The sequence below is a fragment of the Eumetopias jubatus genome, unplaced genomic scaffold (assembly GCF_037043125.1).
Source record: "Eumetopias jubatus isolate StellerSeaLion01/CBP00866 unplaced genomic scaffold, mEumJub1_p1.0 scaffold_1, whole genome shotgun sequence".
Classification (NCBI taxonomy): Eukaryota; Metazoa; Chordata; class Mammalia; order Carnivora; family Otariidae; genus Eumetopias; species Eumetopias jubatus.
This window is the reverse complement of record NW_028274807.1, coordinates 69,824,126-69,839,538: the sequence shown is the minus strand read 5'-3', so window position 1 is coordinate 69,839,538 and position 15,413 is coordinate 69,824,126. Positions and strand designations below refer to the sequence as shown.

Sequence of the window (15,413 nt, the reverse complement as noted above, 5' to 3'; positions counted from 1 at the left end):
AGTACATTTACGAAGTTGGGGAACCAGAAGATCATTTGGGGGGGGTGGGGATGTTGAGTTTGAGGAAGCTTATAGGATACTCAGTTGTGAACATGTCCAGGAAGGCAGCTGGATATTCATGTCTGGATTAGGCATATAGAGGAGGAAACCTCAAAACCTGTCACCTTTGTAGGAGTTTTAAGTGAATACAGTATTCTGAGAAGGATGATGGTAGAGTAATGGAGGTGGATAAACAGGAAGTGGGCATTTGGGCAAAGAAGTCAGAATCCCTAGGATGACCTGAGTAAATGCAGTGGCAAAACAACTTTGCATGCAAATTTGTCCTCTTCAACTGATTTAATAATACAGCACTTGTAAATGAGAGGGTGCTTTATGCATTTCTGTTCCCATAATGAGATTCGGTGAGTACAAAGATAGTCCTCAAGCCAAAGGTACCACTGGAGGAATCCCGTGTTTCAGAGAGATGAGCCTGAATGGCTAGCAGTTTGTTGGCTGGATCACTGAAACAGCTTCTCCCCAGTATGACACAACTGTTAAAATTAGGAACTTGATGTTGACTGGTGCTATTCTCTGTTCACAATTCAGTTTCTTTGTAATCTTGTAGTGGAAAAAGCACGTGTCCTGAAAGTGATAAATTTGGTTTGGAGTCCCAATTTCCACTAGTTGTGGGATGATGGACTCATTATGTAATGAGCCTTTACTGGTAGTGACCCACCCTTGAATTTGAGTACATTATCTTCACCAATGAATGGCACAGTCTTGGGGCTATTCTTTCCTATCCCCAGTTCCTAGTATAGTAATTTACAGTATTCAGTTCTGGTTAAATGATTTCCAGTTCAGTGCTTCCAATTACTTGTTTTAATTGTTTAATGGGCCTTAGGGGAAATACCCCAATTTTCCTTTTTTTTCCTTTTTTTTTTTTTTTACAGTTCCTCATGGCCTAGATTGAAGGTAGTTTCCTTAATGGCAAGGATCCACCTGGTCTCTTCCTGGGTTAAATGCAGTTAGAATTCTTGTGGTTCTGTTTGATTGTTTTTTGTTGCAGTTTTTGTGTTGTTGTTTTTTTTTTTTTTTAAGTAGGCTCCACGCCCAATGTGGGGCTTGAACTCACTACCCAGAGATCAGGAGTCACATGTGTACTGACTGAGCCAGCCAGGCGCCCCTAATTCTTGTTTTGTTTTATAGAAGTTAAGGGATGGGGTTGAATAGGAACGAATATATTGATTTTCTAAGAAATGACTAGTAAAGAAATGGTCCTAAAATTGGTGACTGAGGATAAAAAGTAAAAATGAAAATTATATTCCATTCATCTTTACACAGAGGGCTAGACCATTAAAGGTTCTGCAGTTTGTTTAAGCCACCTGGCACCCAGTGTGGGTGCCTATCTTTAAGGTGAGTAACTGAATTGAAGAGAAGCGGCCTCATACCAACATCGTCTTACAATACCCACTGGTCTTCCTACAGCTCGACTTACGTGGTCCGCTAAATGGCATTTATTGGCAGGCTTTGAGCTTTGAGACGCGACGGCCGCGACGCGGTTCTCGTCCGCGGTGAACGGGGGGGTGATGCTAGCCAATCAAAAATTCCGCTGGCGGTGAGGGGCGGAGCTGGTGCAGGGTGGGGACGTCACGTACTCCATGGTAACGACGCTCGGCCCGAAGATGGCGGCCGAGTGGAATGGAGTGGCAGGTTCCACCGGTTCAGGCCCTGGCCCTAGCCAGCGGCGCTGGAGTAGGTCTTTATGGGTCCGAGGCGTTTTACTCCTGTTGGGCGGCCTCTGGGCAAGCTCCACATCAATTCCTGTCTCCTTGGACAGTTCCCCTCCCTGCCGGCACCACGTCCCCTCTGAGACTGAGGTAGGGTGACGGAGGGGCGGGAGCGGGGGCTGTGAGGGTAAAGTAACACGGGAGGCGAAGATGTAGAGGGTAGTTGTTGGAACAAGGTGTGTTGGAAAAGAAAGCAAAATTGGACCAGAAACTGAACTCTTAGGGGGCTGGACCTGCTATTGTTTCCAGGTGGACTTTGGCTCCTGAGGCCTTGACCCAGCCCCTCCAAAAGATGTCGCTGGAGGCTCTTGGTCTGCCAGGAGAAAGAATTCAAGGACAGACAACACAGTAGATGAGCCGTACAAGCAGGAAAGTTTCTTAAAGTGAAAGTACACTCTAGAGATGTGAGAGCGAGTACGCTCAAGGAAGTGCTGAGCCCCCTGGGTTTGGGTTTCTGTTATTGACAGTTGCTAACAAAGGGGTGGGATATTTATTACTTGAAGTGAGGATTTCTTAGAAGCAGGGTGGTCTCTTCCAGGAGTGTAGGTTATGCCCTTTTTCTTGCCTTATTTGCCCCATAAGGAACTCTCGTGGAGGTTTCAGGGGCGGAGCTCCTTCAAAACCGCAATGCTAATGATATAACAACTGTATAATGAGCTTAGGTCACTCAAGCTGTCAAGATGGAAGTCCCGTGTGGTTTTCTTTTGGAGTGCTGCCAGGACAGGCCTCTTCCTTGTAGTTGGCCATGACTTCCTCTTTGCTGACCTCGCGGCATCTTGTTAGAAGCCAACTACATGCCTACTCTAACAGTATTAACTCCCTTTCTGCACCTAGCAAAGTGGCTGAGTTAGGCACTCAGAACATGATGGCTTTCCTCTACTGAGAGTTGTACTTAAGTAGTTGTAGAGCAGGGTGGTTTTCAACTTGCGAGTGCATCAGAATCACCTACAGGATTTGTTAAAAGAACAGTTTGCTGCCCCACTCCCCCACTTTCTGACTCATTACGTCTGGGATGGTACCCAGAATATGCAGTTCAAGTTCCCAGATGGTTGATGATGTTACTTGTCCAAAGACCACACTTTGTGCTCTACTGACCTAAAGGTTTTGGAAGAAGTTGATAGGAGAGCTAAAGGCTTTGCAAGGATATTGGGGGGGTTCTCCAAAGACAAAATTCGGGCTTATTTTCAAGTTACTTCAAGTTGCTTTATTCTGCTACCCTCCTTCACACTCTTTCTCTCCCTCTCTACATTCTTTTAATCCTAAAGTTCCCTAAGTTCAAGACAGTGAGCTGAAACCACTCCAGCAGAATGCTTTTTCCATTTCATAGTATGTCTTATCTATAATCTCTTCTGGCACTTGAACCAAGTACTGCTGTGTGGGGAAGGTTTATTTCTCAGGCATTTCTTTGTAGTCTTGCTTTTGTAGTTAAATTGTAAGGTTCCTTCGGATGAGGTTTATGTCTTTGATTCCTCCACAGTATTTAGAGAGCCCACAATAATCAGTGTTCTTTGAGGAAAGGAGATAGAGTACTTGGGGCAGGGTGGCATGTTATGATTGATTTTATAATTTGTCTTACTACTTTATCAAGAAAGACTGATCTAGAAATTTTCAGTTCAGCCCAGAGATCCAAGACCACTCATTTTTGTGGTAATTTTCAAAAAGTTCTATGCATAACGTTCATAACCATATGTGCCAAAATACTAAGTTTGGGGCTTGTAGCTATATTCCAGCTTTTATCATGACTCTGCATTTTGGCTGAATTTTATTTATTTTTTAGTCTCTTAGCAACTTTTAAGTTTATAATACAGTATTATTGATTATAGTCACTATGCTATATATTAGATCTCCAGGGCTTATTTATTTACTGGTTGCAAGGTTGTACCCTTAAACAGTATATCCCCAATTCTCCCGCCCCCAATGAATTCTCTAAAAAAAAAAAAAATCCTGTAAAACCCTGTGTTTCTTTCTTTGAATGTAGATTACAGTAAGAGAAAGCTATTCAAAGAACTGCAAAATCTCTCCACCAGAGGGAACCTAAATAGCTGTTTCTTCTAGTGATTGTTGCCAGTGTTCAAAACTCCAATTTATATTTGAACATCTCAATGGATAGGGAGATCATCTCCAGAGGCAGCCCCTTTGCTTTTTGGAGATCAGCAGTATAAAATTCTTTTTATAGAGATGAAAACTTTTCCTGAAATTTCTACCCACTATTCCTTTTTATGCCTCTTGGCTAAACAGACTCAGTAGTGATAGTGCGTCATATATTAAAAGCAAGCTATTAAGTTCTTTTTGAGACTTCTCATCCTTAATAAATTTTCCTAGTTCTTCATAGAGTATGTAATAGCAAGTCCTCCTAACCACTGTCTTAGCTTTAACCTAGACATAAAATATAGGCAAGAATTATTCATTGTACTCATACTAGTGACTGCATCTCTGTTAAATGGTATAGGAAATTATGTTACAGTTTTTGGGTTGTGGTGGGAAGTACAAAACATGTTGGGGAAAAAAAAAAAAGTGGGGAGGTGTGGGGAGGCGCCTGGCTGGCTAAGTTGGTAGAGTGTGAGATTCTTGATTTCTGAGTTCAAGCCCCATGTTGGGTGTAGAACCAACTCAAAAAAAAATTTTTTTTTGGACACATTTAAGTTTTCAACTAACACCTCTAAGTTTCATTTTTTTAATTATGTAAATTAAAACCAAAAAAAAAAAAAAACGGAATAGTATAATGAACTCCCGTGGACCCATCACCCAGCTTTAACTCTTACCATATTCTCTCATTCTTGTTTCATATACTTCCACCCATTCCCCAGCCTCTCATTTGTTACTGTTACTTTTAAAAGTTTGTTGTTGGGTCACCTGGGAGGCTCAGTCGGTTAAGTGTCTGTCTCTTGATTTCTGCTCAGGTCATGGTCTCAGGGTTGTGAGATCAAGCTCCACGTAGGGCTTTGTACTGGGAGTGGAGCCTGCTTGGGATTCTCCCTCCCTCTGCTCCTCCTCCCCCCTAAAAAAAAAAAAAATATTTTAAACTTTTTTTTTTTTAAGTAATCTCTATGCCCAGCATGGGGCTCGAACTCACAACCCCAAAATCAAGAGTGGCATGCTCTGCCAACTGAGCCAGCCAGGTGCCCCTAAAAGTTTTCTGGTAAAATTTACATATATTAAAATGAAATAAATGCAATCATGTACTTCACGTGAAACTTGTAACCACATGATATAGAACATTTCCATGTTTCCAGAAAGATCCCCGCCCCATCTTGTGCCAGTCTCCCCCGTCCAGATACCCCAGGCAACAATTGTTCTCATTTTTTTTTTAACATTAGATTAGTTTTGTCTTGGGACCCCTGTGTGGCTCAGTCAGTTTCAGCTCAGGGCATGATCCCAGGGCCCTGGGATCGAGTCCCCCATTGGGCTCCTTGCTTGGCAGGGAGCCTGCTTCTCCCTCTACCTGCTACTCTCCCTGCTTGTGCTCTCTCTCTCTCTCTCTCACAAATAAATAAATAAAATCTTAGAAAAAGAAAATTAGTTTTGTCTCTTCTAGAGCGTAGTTTACACAAATGGAATTATGTAAAATATTTGTTATCCAATAGTAAATTGTGTAAGTAGCAATTGCTTTTTGTGATAGACCCTATTTGGTCTTTTTTTTTTAAGATTTTTATTTATTTATTTGACAGAGAGAGAACAGAGAGACACATAGAGAGGGAACACAAGCAGGGGGAGTGGGAGAGGGAGAAGCAGGCTTCCCGCCGAGCAGGGGGCCCAATGCAGGGGCCCGAATCCCAGGACCCTGGGATCACGACCTGAGCCGAAGGCAGATGCTCAACGACTGAGCCACCCAGGCGCCCCAGACCCTATTTGGTCTTAACTTAAGGGTATTATCCTTTTTATATACCTCTGAATTCAATTGCTAATAGTTGTTAAAGATTCTTGTATCTATGTTTATGAGTAATGTTGGTTTATGATTTCTTTTTTTAGTGAAGTTTTTGTTCATTTTTTAAAAAGATACTGTTTATTTGAGCAGGGGGAATGTTAGGTAGAGGGAGAAGCAGGCTCCCCACCGAGCAAGGAGCCCGATGGGGGACTTGATCCCAGGACCATGGGATCATGACCTGAGCCGAAGGCAGCCACTTAACCGACTGAGCCACCCAGGCATACCTTTGTTCATTTTTGATACCAGAATTATACTGGCTTCACATAATGAATTGGGAAATGTTCCATCTTCTTGTATTTTCTAAAAGAGTTTGTATAAAATTGAAATCATTTCTTCCTTAAATGTTTAGTATAATTCATAATTGAGACCACCTGGATGGGCCTGCCATTTTCTTTGTAGAGAGTTTTTAAGGTATGTTCTCTCTCTCAAATAAATAAAATATTTTAAAAAAAAGAATACTAGGGGCGCCTGGGTGGCTCAGTCATTAAGCATCTGCCTTCGGCTCAGGTCATGATCCCAGGGTTCTGGGATGGAGCCCCGCATCAGGCTCCCTGCTCTGCCAGAAGCTTACTTCTCCCTCTCCCACTACCCCTGCTGTGTTCCCTCTCTCGCTGTGTCTCTCTCTGTCAAATAAATAAATAAAATCTTAAAATAAAAATAAAAAAGAATATTAGTTGTAGATATTATTAAATCTTAAATATTAAAAAGAATTTTTTTAAAGAGCTCTTTAAAAGAAAAAAGTATTAATTGTAGATTTTTTGTAGATGTGCTTTGCCACGTGGAGAAAATTACCTTCTATTCCTTGTTTTTATCATGAGTGGATGTTGAAAAATTTTTTAAGATTTTTTTATTCATTTCAGAGAGAGTGAGCAAGAGCACAAGCAGGGTGGAGGATAAGAGAGGGAGATGCAGACTCCCCGCTGAGCAGGGAGACTGGCAGGGATTTGATCCCAGGACCCCAGGATTATGACCTGAGCTGAAGGCAGATGCTTAACCGACTGAGACACCCAGGCACCCCTGAATTTTATTATATGTCTTTTCTGCATCAATTAATATAATTGTGTAGCTTTTCTTCTTTACTATGTTGATATTGTGAATTACATTGATTTTTTTTAATGATAAACTAGCATTGCATTCCTGAGATTAAAACTCCAGTTGGTTATGATGTATTACCCTTTTTACATTTTGCTGGATTTGACTTCCTAATATTGTTGATAATTTTGCATATATATTCGTGAAGGATATTGGTCTGTAGTTTTTTTTTTTTTTTTCCTTCAATAACTGTTGGGGTTGGTATTAGGGTAATGCTGGCCTTATAGAATGGGTTCAGAAATATCCCTTCCCTTTCCATTTTAAGGAAGAGCTTGCATACAGTCACTATTGTTTCTTCCTTAAATGTTTAGTAGAATTCATGAAAGAAGCCATCTCAACCTGGAATTTTCTTTACTGGAGAGTTTTAAACTATGAACTTATTTTCTTTAATAGATAATGGGACTATTCAGGTTATATTTTCTTTTTTTTCTTTTTTTTTTTTTTAAAGATTTTATTTATTTATTTGAGCGAGAGAGAATGAGAGATAGAGAGCACGAGAGGGAAGAGGGTCAGACGGAGAAGCAGACTCCCCGCCGAGCAGGGAGCCCGATGTGGGACTCGATCCCGGGACTCCAGGATCATGACCTGAGCCGAAGGCAGTCGCTTAACCAACTGAGCCACCCAGGTGCCCCTATTTTCTTTTTTTTTTTTAAACAATTTTTTTAAAGATTTTATTTATTTATTTGAGAGAGAGAGAATAGAGAGCACGAGAGGGAAGAGGGTCAGAGGGAGAAGCAGACTCCCTGCTGAGCAGGAAGCCCGATGTGGGACTCCATCCTGGGACTCCAGGATCATGACCCGAGCGGAAGGCAGTCGCTTAACCAACTGAGCCACCCAGGTGCCCCAGGTTATATCTTCTTGATTGTGTTTTGATTAAGTTATGTCTTTCAGAGAATTTCATTTCATTGAAGTTGTCAAATTTATGGACATAAAGTTTTCTTAATATTCTCTTTTGATCTTTTAAATGTCTGTGAAGGGTTCTGGTACCAATTCCAATGTGTGGGGGTTTTTCTACACACCACCAAGCAACTCTCCTACACAAACTGAAACTCAATTCTGACACTTATCTACCCAGTGATAGCGTCAGATTCCACAGTTCTACAAGTCTGGTCCCCACCCCAACATTTCAGACACCAGTTGTAAGTCTAGACTGTCACCTGAGCATCTGACCAAATGACTATAGATAGGAGTTTCCAACAACTCCGTCCTTGGGTTGGATTAATTTGCTAGAGCAGCTTACAGAACTCAGAGAAAAAAATTTATTACTAGATTACTGGTTTATTATAAAAAAGTGTAACTCAAGAACAACTATATGGAAGAGATGCATAGGGCAAGGTATAGAGAAAGGGCAAGGAGTTTCCGCCCATCAGAGCCCCATTCTCTAGGAATCTCTTGGGGAAACCTCATTTAGAATGGAGCTGGGAGGCCAGCAAGAGGGAGCTCTGTGCCCTACCATTCATTGTCAATTGCAGACCTAACAGGAAGTGATGGACCTTGCATGTGGATACTATTTTACTTTCCCAGCAGGAGGAAGAATGTTTTTGTTCCTTGCCTGGCAATAGTCCAGCCGATGAGAGACTGTCACAACTAGCCAATGAAAAGCCATTATACTTTGAACTACCAGTTTATTCCAGTAGACATTTTGCTTGTAACAGCCCTCCCAGCTTCCTTTTTTTCTCTATAAAAGAGTATTATTCCTCTCCTTTGTTCTTCAGACTTGCGTATGGTTTTGTTGTAGCTTGCTTGTCCTGGATTGCAATTCTCTGCTATTCCCAAATACATTTTTGCTGGGAAAATAACCAGTTTTATTTTGAAGGTTAACAGTGTTCACCAACAGGAAACTCCAAACCCCATCCTTTTGGGTTTTATAGAGGCTTCATTACATAGACATGATTGATTAAATCATCAGCCATTAGAGAACTCAATCTGCAGCCCCTCTCTCCTCATCAGAGATAGAGTAGGTGAAGACTGAAAGTTCCAACCCTCTATTCACATGGTTGACTCCACTGGCAAGCAGTCCCCATCCTTAGGTGCTTTCCAAAAGTCACGTCATTAACATAACAAAAGACACCTTTATCACTCTCATCACTTAGGAAATTCCAAAAGTTTGAGAACTCTGTGCCCTAATGGGGCAAAAGCCAAATACATATTTCCTATTGTAAGCCCCAGTATCAGTCTGTAAATTCTGTAGTAATGTCTCCTGTTTCATTCTTGACATTGGTAATTGGTGTTCTCTTTTTCTCTTGGTCAGTCTGCTTAGAGGTTTATCAGTTATGTTAGTCTTCTCAAAGAATCAGTTCTTAGTTTTATTGATTTCTCTATTTTTCTGTTTTCCATTTAATTGATTTCTGCTCTTTATTATTTTCTTTTTTCTTTGAGTTTAATTTGCTCTTTTTCTAGTTTCTTCCTTTTTTTTTTTTTAAGATTTATTTGGGAAAAAGAGAGCACAAGCAGGGGGAGTGGCACAGGGAGAGGGAAAAGCAGGCTCCCCGCTGAGCAGGGAGCCCAATGCAGGGCTCGATCCCAGGACCCTGGAATCATAACCTGAGCCAAAGGCAGATGCTTAACCAACTGAGCCAACCAGGCACCCCCTTTTTCTAGTTTCTTAAAAGAGAAGCTTAGATCATTAATTTGAGGGTTTTTTCCCCTAAGGTAGGTATGTAAAGCTATAAATTTTCCTCTAAATGTTGCTTGAGCTCTATGCCACAAATATTAATTTGCTGTAATTTTATTTTCATTCAACTAAAAGTATGTGGGGCTTGAACTTGTGTGAACCAGCCAGGCTCCCCCTTTTAATTTAAGTATAGTTGACATACAGTGTTAGATTAGTTTCAGGTATGCAACATAGTGATTCAACAAATTTATACCTTATGCTAAGCCAACCACAAGTGTAGCTACAATCTGTCACCATACAACACTCTTAGAATACCACTGACTGTATTTCCTATGCTGTACCTTTTATTTCTGTGGCTTATAGATTCCATAACTAGAAGCCTGTATCTCCTCCCACTCCTCTTCACCCATTTTGCCCATCCCTTCACCCCCTTTCCATCTGACAACCATCAGTTTGTTTCCTATATTTATATGTCTGATTCTGCTTTTTGTTTATTTGTTTTATTCATTTGTTTTTTTGTTAGATTTCACCATTTTGCTAATGTTATATATTACCTCTACATATATATATTATAAATCTCACAATTACAATTATCCAATTTTAGCTTTAAACAGTTAATGTCTTTAAACAAATAAAAAGAAAATAAATATACGTATAATTGTGTTGAGGGTCTCCAAGACCACGTCAGGTTTAGTGACTTGCTAGAGGACTCACAGTACTTGGCACATGGTTGTACTCAAGCTAAGATTTATTACAGGGAAAGGATACAAAGCATAGTCAGCAAAGAGAAAAGACTCATGGAGCAAAGACTGGAGGAAACCAGGCACAAGCTTACAAGACTCCTCTCCTAGGGGAGTCACATAGGATGTGCTTAATTCCTTCATCTGTAACTTGTAACAAGAACAAAATGTTGTCTGACAGGGAAGCTCATCTGAGCCTATGAGTCCAGGGTTTTTGTATGAGATTGGTTATGTAGGCACAATTTCAGTCCCTAAAATTTCAGACTCTGAGGAGTAAACAAGTATTCAGCATAAACTATATTGTTTCTTTTTTTTAAAATTTTTTATTGTTATGTTAATCACCATATATTACATCATTAGTTTTTGGTGTAAACTATATTGTTTCTATTAATACTTTAGGTACAATGAACCTACCTTATTTAGGGAAATTTTACATCAGTGTAGGGAACTGGTTACCAGTCAGGTTCTCAGACCTACAAAAGACTGAATGTTTGTGTCCCCTCCAAAATTTATATGTTGAAATCCTAACTCCCATTGTGTTGGTTAGGAGGTGGGGTCTTTTGTAGGTGATTAGATCATGACAGCAGAGCCATAATGAATGGAATTAATACCCTTATGAAAGAGACCCCAGAGAGCTCCTTTGCCTCTTATGCCAAAGGACATATGGCCTTATGAAACAAGAAGGGGGCCATCACCAGACACTCAATCTTCAAACACCTTGATCTTGGACTTACTAGTCTCCAAAATTGTGAGAAATAAATTTCCATGTTTATAAGCCACCCAGTTTATGGTATTCTGTTATAGCAGCCTGAGCTGACTGATAAAAGATCCAAGATACCATCTAGTGTCATTTGCATGTCCATGAAGAACTTCCTTTAGAATGAATGAATGAAGAATTCATTCAAATAGAAAGAATGAAGAACTTCCTTTAGAAGGAAATGAATATAGTGCTGGTGATGAATTCTCTTAATTTTTGTTTGTCTGAAATATATTTATGTCCTCTTCACTTTTGAAGGGTAGTTTCATTGTATATGGGCTTCCTTTAGCACTTTATTTGTTCCATTGTCTTCTTGTCTCCATTTTTTTTTTTTAATTAAAGACTACTTTTTAGAGCAGTTTTAGTTTTACTGAAGAACTGAGAAGAAGGTACAGAGATTTCCCAAATGCCCTGTTTCCCCTCACATGCATAGATTCCCCCATTATCAACATCCCCAACTGGAGTAGTACTTTTGTTACAATTGATTAACCTACACTGGCACATTATAATCACCCAGAATTCATAGTTCACATTACGATTTGCTCTTGATGGGGTACATTTCATGGGTTTGGACACATGTATAATGAAATGTATTCATTAATATAGTATCATACAGGGTATTTTTACTGCACTAAAATCCTCTGTGTTCCATCTGTTCATCTCTTTTCTCACCTCTACCCCCTGGCAGACACTGATCTTTTTACTATGTCCATAGTTTTCCCTTTCCCAGAATGTCATATATTTGTAATCATACAGTATGTAACTTTTCCGATTGGCTTCTTTCATTTAGTATCCTGTATTTAAGCTTTCTCCATGTCTTTTCATGGCTTGATATTTCATCTTTTGAGCTTTAAATAATATTCCATCATCTGGATGTATCACAGTTTATCTGCTAGCATACTGAGGAACATCTTGATAACTTCTAAGTTGTAGCAGTTATGAATAAGGCTACTATAAATATCTGTGTATAGGTTTTCTGTGTACAGGTTTTCTGTGTACAAACATCTTTGTACATAATTTTTAATTCATTTGAGCAAATAGCAAAGAGCATAGTTGCTCAGTTTTAATGGTAAGAATGTATTTTGTTTTGTAAGAAACTGCCAAGCTGTCTTCCAAAGTGGCTGTACCATTTTGCATTCCCACCCACAATGAATGAGAGTTCCTGTTGCTCCACATCCTTGGCAGCATTTGGTGTTGTCCATGTTCCAGATTTGGGTCATTCTAATAGATGTGTAGTAGTATTTCATTGTTGTTTTAATTTGTATTTCCCTGATGACATATAATATGGAGCATCTTTTCATATGCTTGTTTGCCATCTGTATATCTTTTCTGGTGAAGTGTTTGTACACATCTTTTGCCCAGTTTTTAATTGAACTGTTCATTTTCTTAATGTTGAGTTTTAAGACTTCTTTGTATATTTTGTGTAATAGTCCTTTATCAGATGTGTCTTTTGCAAATATTTTCTCACAGTCTGTGGCTTGTCTTACTCTCTTCATGTTATCTTTCACAGAGTATAAGTTTTTAATTTTAATAAAGTCAGATTTATCAATTATTTCTTAGATCACTCTTTAAGTGTTGTATCTTTTTTTTTTTTTTTTAAGATCCATCTATTTTAGAGAGCGAGAGAGAGCACACATATGTGCCAGTGGGGGGATTGGCAGAAGGTGGAATCTTCAAGCAGACTCCCCACTGAGGCAGAGCCTGTTGCTGGGCTTGATGCTGGGTTCAATCCCACGACCCATGAGATCATGACCTGGGCTGAAACCAAGAGCTGGATGCTTAACTGACTGAGGCACCCAGGCACCCCATTTAGTGTTGTATCTAAAAAGTCATTGCCACACCCAAGCTTGTCTAGGTTTTTTCCTATAATATCTTCTAAGAGTTTTATGTTTTGCACTTTACATTTAGGTGTGTAATCCATCTTGAGTTAGTTTTTGTGAAGGACATAAGGTATGTCTCCAGTTTTTTTTTTTTTTAATATGGCTGTCCAGTTGTTCCAGTAGCATTTGTTGAAAAGACTTTCTTTGCTCATTGTATTACCTTTGCTTCTTTGTTAAAGATCAGTTGGCTGAAAAAAAAAAATAAAGATCAGTTGGCTGTATTCACGTGGGCTTACTTTTGGGCTCTCTTTTCTGTTCCATTGATCTATTAGTCTATTTTTTTCCTTTTTTAAAATTTTTAATTGAAGTATAGTTGATGTATAATATTAGTTTTAGGTGTACAACATAGTGAGTTGACAATTATATACATTACAAAATGCTTACCACAATAAATGTAATTACTATCTGTCACTATAAAATGTTATTACAATTTTGTTGACTGTATTCCCTATGCTGTACTTTTCATCCCTGTGACTTGTTTATTTTATAACTGTAAATCTGTATCTCTTTATCCCCTTCATCTATTTTGCCTTCTCTACCTCCCTCTCCTCTGGCAACTACCAGTTTGTTCTCTGTATTTATGAGTCTGTTTTTTGGTTTTTGTTTGTTCATTTTTATTTTTTTAGATTCCACATATAAGTAAAATCATGTTGTCTTTCTCTGACTTATTTCACTTAACATAATACACTCTAGGTCTATCTATGTTGTCATGAATGGCAAGGTTTCATTCTTTTTTTATGGCTGAGTAATATTCCATTGAGTAATACCACATCTTCTTTATCCATTCATCTGTCAACGGACATTTAGGCTCCTTCTATATCGTGGCTATTTTAAATAATGCTGCAATAAATATTTGTCTCTTTTGATCACTGTAGCTTATAGTAAATCTTGAAGTCAGGTAGTGTAAGTCTTCCAACTTTGTTCTTCTCCTTTGACATTGTATTGGCTATTCTTGGTCTTTTGGCTTTCCATATAAACTTTAGAATCAATTTGTTTGGTGTCCACAGTATAACTTCCTGGGATTCTAATTGGGATTGCATTCAGTCTATAGATCAAATTGGGAAGAACTGACATCCTGACAATATTGAGTCTTCTATCCATGAACATGAAACATCTCTTCATTTATTTAGTTCTTTTATTTTTTTTTCTGGTTAGAATCTCAATTGGCTAATCTATACAACACCCTTTAAATTTTTTTTTCAAATCTATTCTTTCTTTCAGGTCATAAATAAGGTTCATCTTAAGGCAAATCATGTTGTAAAAAGAGATATTGATGAACATTTAAGAATCAAGACTGTCTATGATAAAAGTATTGATGAGTAAGTACACCATTATTTTGCCTTTTTAAAATTAAGAATCATAGGGCACCTTTATTATAAAAAATAAAAAGGTGGGAGGCGCCTGGGTGGCTTAGTTGTTAAGCATCTGCCTTCAGCTCAGGTCATGATCCCAGGGTCCTGGGATCGAGCCCCTCACCGGGCTCCCGGCTCCACGGGAAGCCTGCTTCTCCCTCTCCCACTCCCCTTGGCTTGTGTTCCCTCTCGCTGTGTCTCTCTGTCAAATAAATAAATAAAAATCTTTAAAAAAAATTAAGAATCAAAGTATTAAAGATATTTTCATCTATTACCTGAAGATCCATAGATGGAGCTACATGCTAATGCACCTCCAAGATGCAATGAAGCTTGGGGCGTTGGGTGGCTCAGTCATTAAGCGTCTGCCTTCGGCTCAGGTCATGATCCCAGGGTCCTGGGATTGAGCCCTGCATTGGGCTCCCCGCGCAGGGGAGAGCCTGCTTCTCCCTCTCCCACTCTCCCTGCTTGTGTTCCCTCTCTCGCTGTGTCTCTCTCTGTCAAATAAATAAATAAAATCTTAAAAAAAAGATGGAATGAAGCTAAAAATGCTTTTTAGTCTGGAAAGGTGAAAACCATGGGATATGATTAAAATCTATACATCATAAACAGTTTAAACAGAACAAGTATGGATCTACTTGGTTGTGGTCATAACATACCTGGAAGGAACCTCCTCAATAAGTACTTGGAGGAAAAATAAAAGGAAGTACTAATATATACAATAAGAACATTTACAAAATTATTAGCCAGAGGGATGATAGTCTAATCTTTCATTTAGTGTAAGAGGGGTTCAGAAAATAGATAAATTATGAATCTGTAGTCATGTACGAAGAGCTATTAGGAGTGATTGATATCTTTCCCTCTCCTTAATTTCCCAGAAGAATGAGATAACATGATCATGCCTAGCTTTGTGCTTTGCTACAGAGTAAACTCAAATGTTTATTGAGGTAAATTGAGATTTTAGGGGACTGACACTAGATCTGTCCACAAAGCATTCCTTGGGGGTCCTGCCAGATATATTCTGAACAAATGAGACAGTGCTATGCCCATCGTGGCAATTCTTATGTTTTATGTCTTCCTTTTCAGATTGCTCCCTGAGAAAAGATACCTTGTAAAGGTATGTAATAAATACTCATGGCTTGAATTTGATACTTAAAATGGGTGCACTTTATTATATAAACTATACTTCAATAAAGAAAATATATACATGAATGTTTAGTGAATGAATGAATAAAAGGTGTTGGTAATGAACGTATTTATCATTTTCTTCAAAGGCGTCTCTGTGATGCA

At 39.1% G+C, this 15,413-nt stretch overlaps 1 protein-coding gene across 1 annotated transcript in view; it reads left to right on the top strand.

The window, feature by feature from the left end:
• Positions 1–1,637: 1,637 nt before the first annotated feature.
• LMLN (leishmanolysin like peptidase) overlaps positions 1,638–15,413 on the top strand; it is a 75,752-nt gene continuing 61,976 nt past the window's right edge. The window contains exons 1-3 of the mRNA XM_088024873.1: positions 1,638–1,856; positions 13,996–14,093; positions 15,210–15,240. Coding sequence (XP_087880999.1) covers positions 1,638–1,856; positions 13,996–14,093; positions 15,210–15,240 — 348 coding nt within the window. The remainder of the gene's footprint in view (positions 1,857–13,995; positions 14,094–15,209; positions 15,241–15,413) is intronic.